Source organism: Periophthalmus magnuspinnatus, chromosome 7, assembly GCF_009829125.3.
Source record: "Periophthalmus magnuspinnatus isolate fPerMag1 chromosome 7, fPerMag1.2.pri, whole genome shotgun sequence".
NCBI lineage: Eukaryota > Metazoa > Chordata > Actinopteri > Gobiiformes > Gobiidae > Periophthalmus > Periophthalmus magnuspinnatus.
This window is the reverse complement of record NC_047132.1, coordinates 395,911-415,140: the sequence shown is the minus strand read 5'-3', so window position 1 is coordinate 415,140 and position 19,230 is coordinate 395,911. Positions and strand designations below refer to the sequence as shown.

At 41.7% G+C, this 19,230-nt stretch overlaps 1 protein-coding gene across 1 annotated transcript in view; it reads right to left on the bottom strand.

Moving 5' to 3' along the window:
* The window catches only part of cacna1db (calcium channel, voltage-dependent, L type, alpha 1D subunit, b), a 114,889-nt gene that overhangs the window by 28,977 nt on the left and 66,682 nt on the right, over nucleotides 1–19,230 (bottom strand). The window contains exons 16-32 of the mRNA XM_055223145.1: nucleotides 18,433–18,553; nucleotides 18,028–18,142; nucleotides 17,861–17,918; nucleotides 16,674–16,734; nucleotides 15,364–15,490; nucleotides 15,079–15,208; nucleotides 12,316–12,375; nucleotides 12,216–12,275; nucleotides 10,594–10,700; nucleotides 9,124–9,211; nucleotides 8,920–9,027; nucleotides 8,593–8,645; nucleotides 8,226–8,372; nucleotides 7,357–7,558; nucleotides 5,522–5,680; nucleotides 3,245–3,355; nucleotides 1,181–1,258 (exon numbers count right to left, since the gene is read on the bottom strand). Of these exons, the coding sequence (XP_055079120.1) occupies nucleotides 1,181–1,258; nucleotides 3,245–3,355; nucleotides 5,522–5,680; nucleotides 7,357–7,558; nucleotides 8,226–8,372; nucleotides 8,593–8,645; nucleotides 8,920–9,027; nucleotides 9,124–9,211; nucleotides 10,594–10,700; nucleotides 12,216–12,275; nucleotides 12,316–12,375; nucleotides 15,079–15,208; nucleotides 15,364–15,490; nucleotides 16,674–16,734; nucleotides 17,861–17,918; nucleotides 18,028–18,142; nucleotides 18,433–18,553 (1,785 nt within the window). The remainder of the gene's footprint in view (nucleotides 1–1,180; nucleotides 1,259–3,244; nucleotides 3,356–5,521; nucleotides 5,681–7,356; nucleotides 7,559–8,225; nucleotides 8,373–8,592; nucleotides 8,646–8,919; nucleotides 9,028–9,123; nucleotides 9,212–10,593; nucleotides 10,701–12,215; nucleotides 12,276–12,315; nucleotides 12,376–15,078; nucleotides 15,209–15,363; nucleotides 15,491–16,673; nucleotides 16,735–17,860; nucleotides 17,919–18,027; nucleotides 18,143–18,432; nucleotides 18,554–19,230) is intronic.

Genomic DNA, 19,230 nt, shown 5'->3' with positions numbered 1-19,230 from the left:
GAGAGAGGAGGAGGAGAGAGAGGGGGAGGGGGAGAGAAGGAGGAGAGAGGAGGAGGAGAGAGAGAGGGAGGGGGAGAGGAGGAGAGGGGTGGAGAGAGGAGGAGGAGAGAGAGAGGGAGGGGGAGAGCAGGAGGAGAGAGGAGGAGGAGAGAGAGAGGGAGGGGGAGAGGAGGAGAGGGGTGGAGAGAGGAGGAGGAGAGAGAGAGGGAGGGGGAGAGCAGGAGGAGAGAGGGGGGAAAGAAATGTAAAAACAGATACAAAGGGAGAGGGGAAAAGAGGGAGAGAGAGGAGCGAGAAGATGAGATGGGGACAGGGAGACAGAGAATAAGAGAGGAGGGAGAAGAGAAAGATGGAGTAAAAGAAAGAGGGAAGGATGAAGTGAGAGAGAGACGGGGACAGAAAACAAGAAAGGGAAAGGAACAGAAGAGAGAGTGAAGAAGAGGGAGGGACAAAGCAAGAATGGGGGACAGAGAGAGAGAGAGAGAGAGAGAGAGAGAGCAAGTTATCACTACCGAAAGCACATGAACAACAATCAAGGCTCAGCTCAATGTATTTTTATACTTGTAATAAACAGTGGAAGAAGTCAACACAGTCTGGTACATGAACTAGCACTAGCATGTATGCTAGGCTAACACTATCTCATTACACTGCACTGATGTTGGACTGATTGCACAAAATTCATATTGATTTGAATAAGTGTACATTGGAAGATGTACTGTGCAACATTTCTGGTCAGTGGACATGTTGTTGTTTTGTCTGAAATGTTCCACAGCATGGTATTAATCTTATCTATATTGGACTTAAAGCACAGCTTTTCTTTGAAAAACAGGCATCTTGTCTCTCCACAGATCTGACCTGCAACTTGGTCTGACAACGTCACCTGCTTATCATCATGGAAATAAATATGTTAGATGCCACACTGTGGGACATTCCAGGCAGAGAAATTACATCTCCATGGAGACAATCAGAAAAACAGAAAAGTTACATATGGCATCTTTAAATAAATATTAATAATAAAAAACAAAAATAGCATGTAGATACTGAGTTAACTTTCTCCACTGTCACATTTATAGAGACATATCTCATAGAAGCAAGAAACAGAAATGAGGACAGAGGAGCGATTAGGCGTGTGCAGAGGAAAGACACAGCAAAGGTTACAGGTCGGAGGTCGTGGGTGTACCTGGCTGAGGATGATGTCTACCACACTGCCAATCACCACCAGGGCATCAAACACGTTCCAGGCGTCGCCCACATAGCCCTGGTTCAGCATCATGCGCACGAACACGAGGGGAGGAGGTCAGAAGGGCAGCGGGGGTCAAGGGGTCACATGGGAATGGAGGGCACAGGAGGGCATAGGTCAAGATGGCTTTCAGGGCTGGGATAAAAGCACAAACTACAGTGTTTGATACTGAACTCAGGATTCAGAGCTTGGCATCAATGAAGAGAACATGATTTGAATTATCTGGGTTTTTACAAAACTCTGTTAAAACTAGTATTTCCACCTCAAATAATAGTGATATACTATAAAGGTACACTGCGTAACTTTTCTGGTGGCAGGTTATGTATGGCAACAAATGTAGTATAACTTTTTGATCAAACTTTTTTTCCTTTAGGGGTATTTTCTTTGCTCAAAGATACAAGAAATATGCACTGTGTATTTACTGTGAGTGGAATCACCTTTTCACAGTGACTTTGAAGCTGCACGTGTCAGGCCACCCGAAAGAAACTGGAGCACCTGCACCCTCTGCACCTGCAGCCTCTGCACCTGCAGCCTCTGCACCTGCAGCCTCTGCACCTGCACCCTCTGCACCCTCTGCATCTGCACCCTCTGCACCCTCTGCATCTGCACCCTCTGCACCCTCTGCACCCTCTGCACCTGCACCCTCTGCACCCTCTGCATCTGCACCCTCTGCACCCTCTGCACCTGCACCCTCTGCACCCTCTGCACCTGCACCCTCTGCACCCTCTGCACCCTCTGCACCTGCACCCTCTGCACCCTCTGCACCTGCACCCTCTGCACCCTCTGCACCTGCACCCTCTGCACCCTCTGCACCTGCACCCTCTGCACCTGCACCCTCTGCACCTGCAGCCTCTGCACCTGCACCCTCTGCACCCTCTGCACCTGCACCCTCTGCACCCTCTGCACCTGCACCCTCTGCACCCTCTGCACCCTCTGCACCTGCACCCTCTGCACCCTCTGCACCTGCACCCTCTGCACCTGCACCCTCTGCACCTGCACCCTCTGCACCCTCTGCACCTGCACCCTCTGCACCCTCTGCACCTGCACCCTCTGCACCTGCACCCTCTGCACCTGCACCCTCTGCACCCTCTGCACCTGCACCCTCTGCACCCTCTGCACCCTCTGCACCTGCACCCTCTGCACCTGCACCCTCTGCACCTGCACCCTCTGCACCCTCTGCACCTGCACCCTCTGCACCTGCACCCTCTGCACCTGCACCCTCTGCACCCTCTGCACCTGCACCCTCTGCACCTGCACCCTCTGCACCTGCACCCTCTGCACCCTCTGCACCTGCACCCTCTGCAGCTGCAGCCTCTGCAGCCTCTGCACCCTCTGCACCTGCACCCTCTGCAGCTGCAGCCTCTGCACCCTCTGCACCCTCTGCACCTGCAGCTTCTGCACCCTCTGCACCTGCAGCTTCTGCACCCTCTGCACCTGCACCCTCTGCACCTGCACCCTCTGCACCTGCACTCTCTGCACCTGCAGCCTCTGCACCTGTATCCTTTGCAGAGCTGCACCGCGTGCAGTCTGAGTCCAGGGATAGCCTGATGGTGTTACCTACTTGTCTCCACGGAGATGAATAAATGTAATGTTATATTGTTGAACATTTTTGGAAAAGTAATCTCATCTTCAGAGACTAGTACTCACTCTCCTCCAGAAAAAGTTACGCAGTTCACTTTTAACTGGAACAATCAGTGAATGGTAAAAAATAAATAAATAAAATAAAAGGACCTTACTAGCCGCAAGCCACATGGGTGTTTGTTTAATGCCAAGCCCTGATCTGAAGGGGTCATAGACAGGAGGTTACTGAAAACTTGTAAATGTCTGATGCTTTGCTTCAACAGTGTCTGTTCACATAATATTACATCACTTTAACACAACCCTAGTTGTATGTTCAGAAATCAAATTGTATATCTGTGTGAATCGTGTGTGAGGGCAGAGCTTAGCGTCTGTTTAACAGAAAATGCTGTTGCTCTGACGTAGCTGATGAGGAAGCAGCCATACCCTGGGCTTGAAGGCCACCAGCTTGAGGACCATCTCAACAGTGAAAACCCCAGTGAAGACCATGTTGAGGATGTCCATGGCGTAGTTAAACAGGTGAGACTGGCCGTGGTGCTAAAGGAGAGTCAGGACACAAATTCAGTCTTCACTCCTGGTTTAGTCCTGATGTAGACCTGCTTTAGTCCTGGTTTAGACCTAACTAGGTTTGTTCTCATTTACAGTGGGGCAAAGAAGTATTTAGTCAGCCACCAATTATGCAAGTTCTCCCACTTAAAAAGATGAGAGAGGCCTGTTTCACTTCAACTATGAGAGACATAATGTGGGGGAAAGAATCCAGGAAATCACATTGCAGGATTTTTAATGAATTCCTAAAATTCCTCAGTAAAATAAGTATTTGGTCACCTACAAACAAGCAAGATTTCTGGCTCTCACAGACCTGTAACTTCTTCTTTAAGAGGCTCCTCTGTCCTCCACTCGTTACCTGTATTAATGGCACCTGTTTGAACTCATTATCAGTATAAAAGACACCTGTCCACAACCTCAAACAGTCAGACTCCAAACTCCACTATGGCCAGGACCAAAGAGCTGTCAAAGGACACCACAAACAAAACTGTAGACCTGTACCAGACTGGGCAGACTGAATGTGCAATAGGTGCAGCTTAGTGTGAAGAAATCAACTGTGGAAGCAATTATTAGAAAATGGAAGACATAAAAGACCACTGATAATCTCCCTCGATCTGGGGCTCCACGCAAGATCTCACCCCGTGAGGTCAAAATGACCACAAGAACGGTGAGCAAAAATCCCAGAAGCACATGGGTGAATGACCTGCAGAGAGCTGGGACCAAAGTAACAAAGGCTACCATTAGTAACACACTACGCCACCTGGGACTCAGATCCTGCAGTGCCAGACGTGTCCCCTGCTTAAGACGGGACATGTCCAGGCCCGTCTGAAGTTTGGTAGAAGCATTTGGATGATCCAGAAGAGGATTGGGAGAATGTCATATGGTCAGATGAAACCAAAGTAGAACTTTTAGGTAAAAACTCAACTTGTCATGTTTGGAGGAGAAAGAATGTTGAGTGGCATCCAAAGAACACCAGACCTACTGTGAAGCATGAGGGTGGAAACATCATGCTTTGGGGCTGTTTTTCTACAAAAGGACAAGGACGACTTATTCTTGTAAAAGAAAGAATGAATGGGGCCATGTATCGTGACATTTTGAGAGAAAACCTCCTTCCATCAGCGAGGGCATTGAAGATGAAACGTGGCTGGGTCTTTCAGCATGACAATGATCCCAAACACACCGCCCGGGCAATGAAGGAGTGACTTCATAATAAGCCTTTCAAGGTCCTGGAGTGGCCTTGCCAGTCTCTAGATCTCAACCACATAGAAAATCTTTGGAGGGAGTTGAAAGTCCATGTTGCCCAAAACATCACTGCTCTAGAGGAGATCTGCAGGAGGAATGGGTCAAACTACCAGCAACAGTGTGTGAAAACCTTGTGGAGAAAACAACCTCTGTCATTGCCAACAAAGGGTATATAACAAAGTATTGAGATGAACTTTTGTTTTTGACCAAATACTTATTTTTCACCATAATTTGCAAATAAATTCTTTACAAATCCTACAATGTGATTTCCTGGATTCTTTCCCTCCATTCTGTGTCTCACAGTTGAAGTGAACCTATGATGAAAATTATAGGCCTCTCTCATCTTTTTAAGTGGGAGAACTTGCACAATTGGGGGCTGACTAAATACTTTTTTGTCTCACTGCACTCCTGCCTGCTTTACTCTTGGTTTAGAACTGGGTTCATCCAGGTTTAGCCCTGGTCTAATCCTTAATCCTGCTTTAGACCTGCTTTGGTCCTGCTTTGGTCCTGCTTTGGTCCTGCTTTAGTCCCATGGTACGTATCTGTATGAGTTAGTACAGTATATATGGTCTAGTTCTTTAGTACATATCTGTACGGTGTCGTATGTATAGTTTAGTCCTATAGTACATATCTGTATAGTTTAGTCCTATAGTATACATCTATATAGTTAACTCCTATAGTACATACCTATATGGTGTAGTATGTATAGTTTAGTCCTATACTACGCACCTTTATGTTGTAGTATGAATGGTTTATTCCTATCCTACATACCTGTATAGTTAAGTATGTATGGGGTGTATAGTATATATAATCTAGTTCTATAGTACATACCTGTATGGTTTAGCATGTTCGGTTTATTCCTATAATATTTATCTGTATGATTTATTTTATATGGTTTAGCCCTATAGAACTCACCTGTATGGCGAGACAGAGCGTGTTGAGGATGATGAGTACAAACATGACATACTCGAAGCCGGTGGAGTTGACCACATACCAGAACTTGTACTGGTATGGGTTTTTAGGGATGTACCTTCGCACAGGTCGGGCCTTCAGAGCGTACTCCACACACTGACGCTGGGTTGGAAAGAGCAAAACAGATAATGAGAACAGGAAGTGCAACTAAAGGTGGAAGATACATAGTTTCTGATAAAAAAATAAAGAAAAAGACTGGTAACACTTTATTAAAGCTAACCAAGGTGCAGTTATTATGAAGTATGAAGAAATTGTTTATTAAGAATGAATCAGGCTCGGTAACTACTTTAGTATTTGTACTATTTGTACTATTTTAGTATTTGTTCATTATAAATTAATCTTTGTTCATACTGTATTCAAGGAACATTTTATAACTTTCTGAAGCTGAAATGTCACCTAGCAAAGCATGTTTATTTATATAGCACAACCTGTACACAAAGTAATTCAAAGTGCTTTACAGTATAAGAAAGAAATTAAAATCACAATACAAACAAATCAAAACACAGGTCATCATTATAAAATTAACATTAAAGGAGAAAAGTGCAGAAAGAACCTTTCAGTCGTATGCACAGCTGAACAGAACAGTTTTGAGCCTGGATTTAAACATTGTCAAAGTAGAGACCTGTCTCACATCTTCAGGAAAACTCTTCCAGGTTTTAGCTGCATAAAACTGAAAGGCTGATTCCCCATGTTTAGTCCTGACTCTGGGCACCAGCAGGAGGTTGGTCCAAGATGGTTCATGTGGCTCTAACATGTGGGAGATGTACTTTGGTGCTAGGCCATGGAGAGACTTGTACACAAGCAGAGCTGCTTTAAAGTCTATTCTCTGAGCCATAGGAGCCAGTGTAGAGACCTGAGCAGAGGACGCCTGAGTGAAGTACTTCCTAGTTCTACTCAAGACCCAAGTAGCAGCGCTCTGGATGTACTGCTATTTTAACACTCGTTTGGAGAGGCCAGTGAGCAGGATGGATAAGTCACTCCAAGTCTGGTTTTGACAGTATACCTTGATTTTTGCAATGTATTTTAGATGGTAAAAAGCTGCAGATGTTATTGATTTGATGTGGCTGTTAAAGTTCAAGTCTGAGTCCATTATTACCCTTAGATTTCTAGCCTGATTTGAAGGTTTTAGAGAGAAAGACTGGAGATGACTGCTGACACTTTATCTGTTTCTGTGGGCCAAAGACCAAGACTTCAGTCTTGTCTACATGATTCCATGTAAATAGTAAGTTATTAAATCCTTCTCCATGGACATAGACACTTTTTAATGCCATAATGTCGAATATTATAGCCAAACAAACAACATTTCCATGGAAACAAGCAGGAGGGGGCCCTTCTCCAGGTCAAATAAGAGTATGGTTTGTGGAGATTTTCTTTCCTGTTCTTCAGTCTGATAAACACAACCAAAATGAACAAAAAAACAAACAAACACAAAAACAACAACAAAGCTAAAAGGCTATTAAATGTGTAGTTATTATAAAGTGGCCTACTGCCAGAGGTGGATAAAGTAGCTAAAAATGTACTTCAAAATAATATTACTCAAGTAGAAGTACAATGTATTAGTCCAAGAAATTATTCAGCTAAAAGTAAAAAAGTATTTGGGAAATTACGACACCAGTAAGAGTGGACGTAATATCTGATTAATAAAACAAAATCTGGTATTTTCAAAAGATAGACACAAAAATGAGATCTAAAAATGAAAACTAAATTACTCTAAGTCATACTACAGAAAACACCATGTCTGTAAGATTGTCTAGTGCCGTCCTGTAGTGGCTGAGTACCTGGTTTTTGTCCAGCTCACAGTTCTTGTACTCCTTCTCGCCCTGCTCCTGGAACGTGACAATGACAAAGCCCACAAAGATGTTCATCATGAAGAAGGCGATGATGATGATGTAGATGATGAAGAAGATGGAGATCTCCACTCTGTAGTTGTAGATAGGTCCCATGTTCTCCCTGTTAGAGTCTATGGCCTTGTACAGGAGGCTGCAGAGAGACATGGAGGAATTCATTTCTACAGACAAAGAAACAAGTAGTCCTGAAAGATTGGTTTAAAAGACTGGTCACTCCTGCATTTTTAGTAATAATCCTTTCATTTATATTTACACAGTACACTCTACACTCGGTGGTGGTAAACGTCTACTGTAGCCACCTCTTCCCTGGGGTAGACTGATAGAAGCAATGCTGCCAATCTGCACCATCAGCCCCTCCGACCAGCACCAACACTCACACACCACATTCATACTAGGCAAGGTGGATGAAATGTCTTACCTAAGGACACAATGACCGGATGCACTAAACTAGATCCACTGCCGCTCCTCTTTGGTGCCTGGTATTCATTTACTTTTTACATTTTTGATAGCCCCTTGAGATGCATTATCCTGGGATCCTGGGATTCCCAGTGATCTCCAATCCCATTACTCACCAGGTCCAACCATGCTTAGCTTTCAAGATCAGACAAGATCGTCATTGAAAAGGAGGTATGATGGTTGGGTTTGCTACAGTCTATTGGAGTTTTGGTCTAATCTGCAAAGCCTTGTTTAGTTTATTGTAGCTCCTTGTTAAATGTTTTTGCATTCCTAGTTTGCATTTTCCCACTGACAGCAACAATAAAGCAGATTCTGATTCTGAAAGCCAGTGTGTGTAGACTCACGTGGGCCAGCCCTCGAAAGTGGACACAGTGAACAGAGCCATCATGGCCATCAGCACGTTGTCAAAGTTAAAGTCACTGTTGTACCAGAGACGCTCTCGAACCACAGGTAGGGCTGTGTCCCCTGTGGTGTACAGGATATATGTGCCTCTGGAATACAAGAAGTACAGCATAGACAAGTGGACAGGATATACACTATCAGTCAAAAGTTTGGACATACCAGCTCTGAAAAAAAAGACAACAATGAGCAGCAAAAAGGACAAAACAATGCAGGCAAAGAATGATTCCCTGAACATCCAGTGATCATTCAGTGCTTTCAGCACCGCCCTCTGGTTACATTCATAACTTTCAATATTTTGATATAACATACTTGCATTCGTCTGGACTGGACTTGGCCTCATCTGTGCAGCGGTAAAACTTGCCCTGAGGAAACAAAGAACAATGTTATCAAAGGGCCACTTACTACAACATGTGTGCACAGTACATACTTTTTCTTGACCAGCCCCACCCGCCTCAAGTCAAAATCCATTAATTTATATGTTATAGTTAAGTGTTGTTTTTTTTTTAACTAAAGTTTACTTTAAGTTAAATATGTTTAGTTTGGGTGAGCATCTTTATCCTGTAATTACAGATGTTCATTAATATGCACAGTCCCTTTCAGATAACTAAATATGTACATATGAAAAGGAGGTGTTACCTTGAAGAGCTGCACCCCGATACAGGCGAACATGAACTGCAGCAGAGTGGTGACGATCATGATGTTCCCAATGGTGCGAATGGCCACAAACACACACTGCACCACATGCTTTAGATACATACAGACAGAATAAGATCAGGACAGGGGACATCACTCAGAGAAGAGCACAAGACCTTTGAACTCTGACCCTGGACATGCTCTGACCTTGAGTCCTTTGGCTCGGTTGATGGCTCTGAGAGGACGGAGCACTCGTAACACACGCAGGATCTTCACCACAGAGATGGCAGACGACCTGAACAAAAACTAAATATGACTTATGACTAAGGGTGATAGCATTACAATCAATAGTTCTAGTAGTTGTGGTAGGAGTAGTAGCCAGTAAATGCAAAATGAGGCCAGGGGCACTCCAACAACTAGCAGGTCCAGTAGTAGTAGTAGTAGTAGTAGTAGTAGTAGTAGTACTAATAGCAATTGACACTTTCATCGTTTGATGTTCTAACTTATTGCATCATGTGCTGGTCACATGCAGCAGCATGTAGAATTAAGCCACTGAGAATGATTTACATTAGGGCCATCCAAATATTAGACAAAAAACTTGTTAGAATACACCATTGCCAGATATTGCAGAGATTACACTTAGCTTTAAAAATGTTATTAGATTTTGTAAGTTAAAATTGATGTATACATTTCTGCACAGTAGAGCTCCAGGTGTCCTCAGTAAACTCATAGTCCAACTCAGAACAGTGAGCTCCATCACACAAGGAGCCTCTAAGCTCAGGGTCCTTCCCCCCCAGTGAGGTGACAGCTCCATGTCCCCAGAGCCAGTTTCCAGGTCTGGAGATCTGGTTGTTGTGGCCCCTGCCTTCAACTGCTGGCCCCTTATGGATCCTCCTGGAGGTGGTGAGTCCACAGGAGGTCAGCTCCTTCAGGCTGTGCATGGCCAGGCTGGTAACACTGATCCAGGCGACATCATTGGCCTTGTTGTCAAACTTGTCATAAAGAACTTCTGAACCGCCCGAGGCTGACCCATCCCCCAGGATGTGTTTGCCATGGGTGACCCTACAAGGGGCATGAAGCTCCCGACAACATAGCTCCCAGGATCATTCAGGACAATCAAACCCCTCGTTCACATTAAGGTGGTGGTTCAAGAAGGGTCTTTTTCTTAGTTAAATCAACAATTTTGTGAAGCCCTGTGAGGCAACTGTTATTGTGATTTTGGGCTATATAAAAATACATTGAACAGTAGTAGCAGTAGTACTAGTAGTAGCAGCAGTAGAAGTAGTTGTAGTAATAGCAAGAGCGGCTGTAGTAGTGGTAGAACTAGTAGCAGTGGCACCTCTACTAGTGGTAATAAAAATACACACAAAATGCCAAAGGAGACCAGGGACACGCTGTCCACCAGCAAATCCAGTAGTAGTAGACATAGCAGTAGTTGTTGTAGTAATATTAGCTGAATGCCAAAAGAGACCAGGGACACTCTGACCACCGGAAGGTTAAGTAGTAGTAGTAATAGTAGTAGTAGTAGAAGCAGTAGGTGTAGTAGTAGTAGTAGTAGTAGCAGTAGTAGTAGTAGTAGTAGTTGTAGTACTCACTGAATGCTGACCAGGAACACTCCGACCAGTAGTAGAAGGAGTACTCCTTAGTAGACATAGGAGTAGTAGTAATAGTACTCACTGAATGCCGAAGGAGACCAGGGACACTCCGACCACCAGCAGGTCCAGGAGGTTGAAGTAGTTTCTGCAGAAAGCTCCTTTATGAAGAAAGGCTCCAAACGCTGTCATCTGAAAATCAGAAGTCACTTTAGTTCACTGCATTGGCCAGTTTAGGCTTATGTATGATAAGAATACATAAAACCTTAACAGGTATAATATCACACATTAAGTTACTGTAGCTATAATACACAGGACTCATAAGTCGGACAGCAGTGATCAGTATTTGCCCATGTAAATATCCGTACTTTATTGTATAATTTAAATAATGTAAACTGTAATATTCTGAACGTCTGTTTGGTAGCTCTCAGTAAAGTGACAAACAATTGGCTATAGGCCTCTCCATAAAAAGAATGAGGCTAATTCTTGCTCAAATAAAATGTGATTAATTGCACAGCCCTACCGTCAGACAGTAGAGTTTGAATCCTGCATATTATACTTTTAAAATAAGACTGATAACTCCACTTAAAAATATTCTACAGTTGTTAGAGATGTGCATGCTGTTTGTACAGAGGGTATGCAGCAGGTTCTGTTTTTGACAAAGGAGTGCTATGGTTAATTTGAAGACAAGGATAACTGTTGGGATAATATCTGGCAATGTAACAACACACATTTCAGGCACATGTTACAAAGGAAAGACAACACTCAGTTAAAGGGGACTTATTACGCTCTGTTCTGGATTAAATATAACCTTTAACACCCCACGTCAGTATAAAGATAGTAGAATGTTTCATTTGCCTGGCAAATCACTACCTCCTACTTTCTGTTCTAAAGCAGAAGGATCTGGAACTGGACAAACATCTATCCTAACTTGGGATGTGCCGATCGCAGCTGCTAATTTGTAGCACATGTTTAAAACAAGGAAGCCATCTCTTGAATGAATGGTTCATGTGTTTCTCTGATTAGTTAATTTGCTCAATTGAAATTGAGGAGACAAGATAGGGTTCCAGATCATACTTTTTGTAGTATTGTAAAAAAAAAAAAAAAAAAAAAAAAAAAAAAAAGTTAAAAAGTTAAGTATGGTAAATGAGTGTGACATTGGCTGGCCAAATTAGCAGCATGGCTATTATTAACATGTCCAAACAGATGGATGCTCCTGAGTAGTGACATTTGTGCACCAAAATTATAATGACTGGAGGTGCATAGACTTTAAAAACTTGGAAGAACTTTTTCTGATTTTAACTGCTTACGTGCAACCAGTCTAAGATGACAACTGTAAATTAAACAAAGAGTACTCCACGTATACAATGATTACCAACTAAACTATATGATTTAGCATAACATGTCCCTTTTAAAATAAGAGGAAAAAAACATACTACTTCTACAAAAATATAATCATACCATAGCTACACAAATACTACTAGTTCAGAGAGGTGTGGACAAGCAGACTAGATCTTCATTTGAATTGAAAACATACAACATGTGACTATGGAAAATGACAAACAACATCTTGACGTGTAATTTTTGACTGCCATAACAGGACACACAGGCGGCCATTTTGGCGTCTCAGACAAACATTGGAAAGACATGTGCAGCAAGCTTGATAGTGCTCTTATAGTGGTGCAGTCTTTAGACGTATGATTTTACCTTGATTAGGATCTCAAAAGTAAACATACTAGTGAAGACATAGTCTGCATAGCCTATGATCTGAGGAGGAATCAGAAGACAGCGCACACAGTTACTTTACCTTCAACACGATCTCTACTGTAAAGATAGCCGTGAAGGCATAGTCAAAATAACCAAGTATCTGCAAGAGGCAAGTCAGCACGTTATTCTACAAACAAAATAATCAAATACACATATCTGAGATTGTAGGACAGTAAGGTAAACCCTAAATACCCAATACACTAAACCATGACCCATACTACTACTTAGTCATACAAATTGTTCAAGTACAACCTCAATTCCAATGAAGTTGGGACACTGTGTTAAACTTGAAAAAAAAACAAAAACAGAATACAATAATTTACAAATCCTTTCCAACCTTTATTGAACTGAATAAACTATAAAGACATGATATTTAATGTTCAAACTGATAAACGTTATTGGTTTTATGCAAATATTCACTAATTTTCTGCAACATATTCCAATAAAGCTGGGACAGGGGCATGTTTACCACTGTGTTACATCACGTTTCTTTTTAACAACAATCAATAAGCGTTTGAGAACTGAGGACACTAATTGTTGAAGCTTTGCAGGAGGAATCCTTTCCCATTCTTGCTGAATGTACAACTTCAGTTTCTCAGCAGTCTGGGGTCTGTGTCGTATTTTGTGCTTCATAATGTGCCACACATTTTCAATGGGAGACAGGTCTGGACTGAACCCCCAGACCATCACAGAGACACTAACACCCCCCCAGACCATCACAGAGGCACTAACACACCCCCAGACCATCACAGAGACACTAACACACCCCCAGACCATCACAGAGACACTAACACACCCCCAGACCATCACAGAGACACTAACACACCCCCAGACCATCACTGAGGCACTAACACACCCCCAGACCATCACAGAGGCACTAACACACCCCCAGACCATCACAGAGACACTAACACACCCCCAGACCATCACAGAGACACTAACACACCCCCAGACCATCACAGAGACACTAACACACCCCCAGACCATCACAGAGACACTAACACACCCCCCAGACCATCACAGAGACACTAACACACCCCCAGACCATCACTGAGGCACTAACACACCCCCAGACCATCACAGAGACACTAACACACCCCCAGACCATCACTGAGGCACTAACACACCCCCATACCATCACTGAGGCACTAACACACCCCCAGACCATCACAGAGACACTAACACACCCCCAGACCATCACAGAGACACTAACACACCCCCAGACCATCACTGAGGCACTAACACCCCCCCCCAGACCATCACAGAGACACTAACACACCCCAGACCATCACAGAGACACTAACACCCCCCCAGACCATCACAGAGACACTAACACACCCCCAGACCATCACAGAGACACTAACACACCCCCAGACCATCACAGAGACACTAACACACCCCCAGACCATCACAGAGACACTAACACCCCCCCAGACCATCACTGAGGCACTAACACACCCCCAGACCATCACAGAGACACTAACACACCCCCAGACCATCACAGAGACACTAACACACCCCCAGACCATCACAGAGACACTAACACACCCCCAGACCATCACAGAGACACTAACACACCCCCAGACCATCACAGATGCTTTTGAACTTTGCACTGATAATAATCCAGATGGTTCTTTTCCTCTCTGGTCCGTAGGACACGACTTCCATGAGTTCCAAAAACAATTTGAAATGTGGACTCGTCAGATCACAGCACATTTTTCCACTTTGCATCAGTCCATCTCAGGTGAGCTCGGGCCCAGAAAAGCCGGTGGCGTTTCAGAAAAGCCGGTGGCGTTTCAGAAAAGCCGGTGGCGTTTCTGGGTGTTGTTGATATTTATTTTGCTTTCACTTTGCATGGTACAGTTTTAACTTGCACTTGGAGATGTAGCAACAAACTTTGTTAACTGACAATGGTTTCCTGAAGTGTTCCTGAGCTCATGTGGTAATACACATTCATGTCTGTTTTTAATACAGTACCGCCTGAGGGATCAAAGGTCACGGGCATTCAGTGCTGGTTTTCGGCCTTGCTGCTTACGTGCAGAGATTTCTCCAGATTCATCATTGTATTCTGTACTTTTTTAAGTAATACACAGCATTCCAACTTCATTGGAATTGGGGTTGTAGTGAAGTGGTAACTCAGAATATTCTAGGCTTTTTTTTTTTTGCATAGTAAAATAAAAATACACTTGTGTGTAATCTTAATTAAATCTAAAATCTTAAAAGACATGTATCTGTTTTTAATAATTAGCAACATGGTTCTGTAGCCTCATTCTCCCGTTTAGTCCTCCAGACCCTGCTCCTCCTCCCTCTCATTCTCACCTTAAATCTTCCAGACCCCATCCCCTTTTCCTCCTTCACTCTCTTCTTTAGTCTTCCAGACTCCGTGTCTCCTCACTCTCCCTTTAAAGGTGCATATATGTTCTATGTTCTACACAGATATGGATACACTTCTGTTTGTCCTCTGTATTGTGTGTTTTGGTCCATCTCATCAGAACATATGGAATCTTAACAACAGATCTGTATATGAGCTCGCCTCCTCCCCCTCACTCTTTGCTTTAGTCATCCAGATATATATATTCTTATGCAATTTATCTCCTCTACTTGAGGAACAGCTGTGTGTCTTTTTAGTCCCTGTAAGTCTGATTGGGGAATACTGAGCTACGTCATAAAAACTGTAAACATCATAAGTAAGCAAAAAGAGTAAAGAAAGGAACCGCAGTTAGTTTTCCAATACATTATATGTTTTTACCCCACTGTTTCATACGTGATCTTCTCCATAAACCGTTGTTGTAGTATTACGTACTATATTGCGTGCTGAGAAGTTCCGGATGGGGTCCTCTGCAGCCAAAGATACTGAGCTAAGCATGATGAAGACCAGGATGAGGTTGGTGAAGATTTGGTGGTTTATCAGTTTGTGGCAAAACACTCGAAACCTGTAACAAAAATGTAGAGGAGAGGATCAGAGGGAGCAGAGAAGACAGTCAGACAGAGCAGAGGAGAAGGTGAGATGGAGCAGAGGATGGAGAGGAGAGGGTCAGATGGTACAGAAGATGCAGAATGTCAGATGGAGATTGGTAGATGGTCTTACGGGTTGGTACTGCTGAAGATGAAGAAGGCGCTCCCCTCAGGTATGGCAGGGGTCTTTTCTTTCAGGTTGAGCTCAGACAGTCTCAGGGGCCTGGGACCAGCCGGGACCTCAGGCAGCTCCTCTTCATCTGTCAATGGAACAATATACCACATGTTTTTAAAGGGGACAAACTATGGTTATTGTGATACTTTTTACAATCATTTTAGCATGAAAGAGCCTGTACCAGATTTTATGTCTTTCTCCAGTGCAGATTTATTGTATATGCAGCTCTTGTGGTTCAAATATTCTCTGTGCACTGTTTGCATTCTTACTATGAAACGTTTTATCAGATAATCAGGAAGTGCGTGTTAACAAGCTAGATGTTCTTAGCATTACTGTGAAAACTCCGCTCTGGTCTCTGAAAGTTGTGAAAAGCGCTTCTAAACTCGTGGTGAATAATTAGAGGTAAGTACTAAATGAGGAATAACTTAGGATGACTACACACTGTTTAAAATGAAATAGTTCTGAACTAGTTCTGTTTTTCATGTTTTTAAGATGGTAAGAATCACGTATCATATTTAAAGTGTTTCTTTCAAAATTCAGGTTTAATTTTCTCCAAGAACATTTAGATTAAGTGTCTGACGCCCTCCTATGTCAACAGTGAGAAATGAAGCAATATGAAAGGATGCACTTTTGGTTTCAGCTGTTTATGAAGTTTCAAACAAGGTGAAACAAGACTCTCTCCCCAACAGTTCAACTAGTGTGGATTAAACCATTTCATGTGTGTTTAAGCCAGATTTAGCTATTCCTGTGATAATACAAAGATTTACAGGTAAAGAAGACATATTGTCCTTGTATGTTGCATATAGTTATAATCTATGACACTCATGGATTATTATGTTGTAATGTGAATATTTTAAATTGCAGTATTGATCTAAAATAACTTAATAAAAGAAACAAGCCTGCTGACTTCCGTGTTAGAAAACTGTGGCGCCCAATGGGAGCTGACGTCACCATGAACATCATCATAACAAAGAGCCATGTAGTTGTCGCCCCCTCCTAAGAAATTAAAATTGGAGGTTGAAGTGATTACAGAGCAGTAGGAGTATACTGGTGGTAGCGAAAACGAAGTAGATCAGAGCATTGCTGTCTTGAATACAGGAGAATAAAAATTACTTACAACATGCGTGAATTAGTCTAAATACAACTTGTTGTTGTTGTATTTTAAGCTCTAAAAAGTAAATTTTGCAGAACAGGTCTGCTTTAAAAATCATCTACACTCACAATAATAACTGTAAAAGCAGACTTGTGCATGAAAATGAAGCTTGTACCTGGAGTGTTGAGAGCTGCAAAAGGGTCTTTCTCATCCTCCAGCAAGTGCTCCTCTGGTGTCTGCAGAATGCAAAAGAATTTGTACACACAATAAAAAAGTTTTTATAATTTCTATTAATGTAAACAGTCTTATAAATATTATTATTAAGCTCCTCCACCCCACTGACACCACAACAGCAAAACCACCAGGCCCCCATTTCCACATATTTATTGTGATTATTAAAGAGGACATACAAAAATAACTGTAGGATAATCGTACAAATTGTAGACATAAAAATATCTGCTTTAGATGTATGAAAAAAACATTCATCTTGCCTTCAGTTAGATAAATATATAGAAATTGAGAAATATCTTTATAAACTTGACATTTTTATTCTCAATAGTTATAACACTAAAACTCTACTTCTAACTATAAACGTAGAAAGTATATATAAATGGTATAATTCGTAAATTAAGATATGAACATTAATAACAGATCAATCAGGTCCTTCTTTCCCCGAGGTCGTTCCCACTAGCGTTAGCGACAGGTTTGATTGACAGTGTTGCTAAGCGCCTGCCTTAGCAACGCGGCCCAAGACTAACAATCTGAGTTGGGTGCACCCAAGATTTTCATTTGGGTGCACTAGAACATGACTGCATTAACATCCAACGCTTATTCAAGTAACAACAAATAAATAACTTGGTTAGTTACTTTTACCCAGATATACAATTCATACTATATTTGTTTTATTTAAGTGTGTAGTATAAACTAAATATTTAAAGATTTACTAATTTTTTTACATTAAGAATTTACATTTTATTTACAGACTGAATTAGAATTAGTAGCCTGTGAGGTTAATTAGTAAACTATTAATGAAATACTGACTTACTGACTTACTAGTCAGAGTGGCAGAATAAGGATCTTTACAGTACAGAGTGAGACCTCTTACTTTCAATTTCAATCATCTTTGACGTCTTTTGCGGTCTAGTTTTATTTTCTTTTTCACCTACTCAATGGCAGCCTCTTTTATTTTAGTTGTAGTTAAAACAATCATTTGTGAGTGTTCTATATTCTTGAATCCGTGTTTATAATGAGAAGAGAGGACACATGAGGCAGAGTCAGATGCACCGGTGCACCCAAGGAAAATTTTTAGTTGAATTTTTTAAATCCTTTTTTTCAGGATAATGCAAAGTGGCTCTAACTTACCTTTTCACAGTTTGGGAGTTCTAGCTGATCACTTCTCTTCTGGTCTGTCATTAATTCCCTGCAGATGAACAGAATGACATAAACATTTACTGATTTATTTCTATGTTTTATGTTTTTTATGTTTAATGTTATTGTGTAGATACAATTTTTAGGTGCCTGGCCCCTACCTGATGCTGTCCCTCCTCTTCTTGGCCTCCTCCTCCTCTTTCTGAGCAGTGTTCAGGCTCTCTGCATCCGCCAGGTTGTCCACGGCGATGGCCAAGAAGACGTTGAGCAGGATGTCTGGTCAAGTCGCCTCAGGAAAACTCATTTCTAAACACTTAAATGGAGTTTGGGAGAGCTTGTGATGGTTAGGTAATCATTTTGAAAACTGGAGCTCATGGGGTACTCTTGAGGTGGGTAGAGCTAAAAACTGTACTGAAGTAAGAGTACTATTACTTTATATTACTATTACTTTAAAGTAATGTTACTCAAGTACTCTAAAAGTACTCGAAGTATTGGTAAGTAAAAAAAAAAGTCTGTTTAGTCTGTCCTGTGTGATACAGTAAATCATAAAGGCTGTGTGAGGATACAGTTGCCGCAGATGAAAAGGATGATGAAGTAGATACAGACGACCATCCCCGAGGAGGCAGGGCCTCCGTACGCCATGATCCCATCGTACATGACCGTGTTCCAGTCCTCTCCAGTCAGGATCTAACACACATATACACTCATGTTACAGTTATTAACAAGTGCTCAAGAGTTAATGAGCCACAGAATTCTATATACTGAGAATGAGAAAACATTCAAATGCAAAGAGAGAGTGCAGACTACATACAGTTTTTAAATAAACAAAGGTTGACATATTTTGAATGAATTATTTTAAATACAGAGGATTAACAAAGAAAATATATTATTGATGAAATATGTTTCTCTCTTTGTCATAAAAGGTCTTTTGGCAGTTAACAATAAGGATAAAAAAATATATATTATTATAATTATTATTGTTATTATTATTATTATTATTATTATTATTATTATTGTTATTATTATTGTTATTATTATTATTATTATTATTATTATTATTATTATTATTATTATTTAATAGTCGACTAGTCACGATTATTCCGATTAATTGTTGCAGTCCTATTCCAACATAACATGCTTCTCTGCGAAGAATATTTGATCTGTAAAATAATCTGTCCAAAGAAAAGTCCACTGATGGTGTTATGAACTTTAAAAACACAAAGGAATAGTCACAACCTAAAATGATCTCTGTTCTCTTTGTTCAAAGGAAATACACCTCACCCAACACATGATGTAAAGATGCAGGAATAAGACTCTGAACTATAACATTATACCTTGGTTACAAAGTCAAAAAACTTGATTAT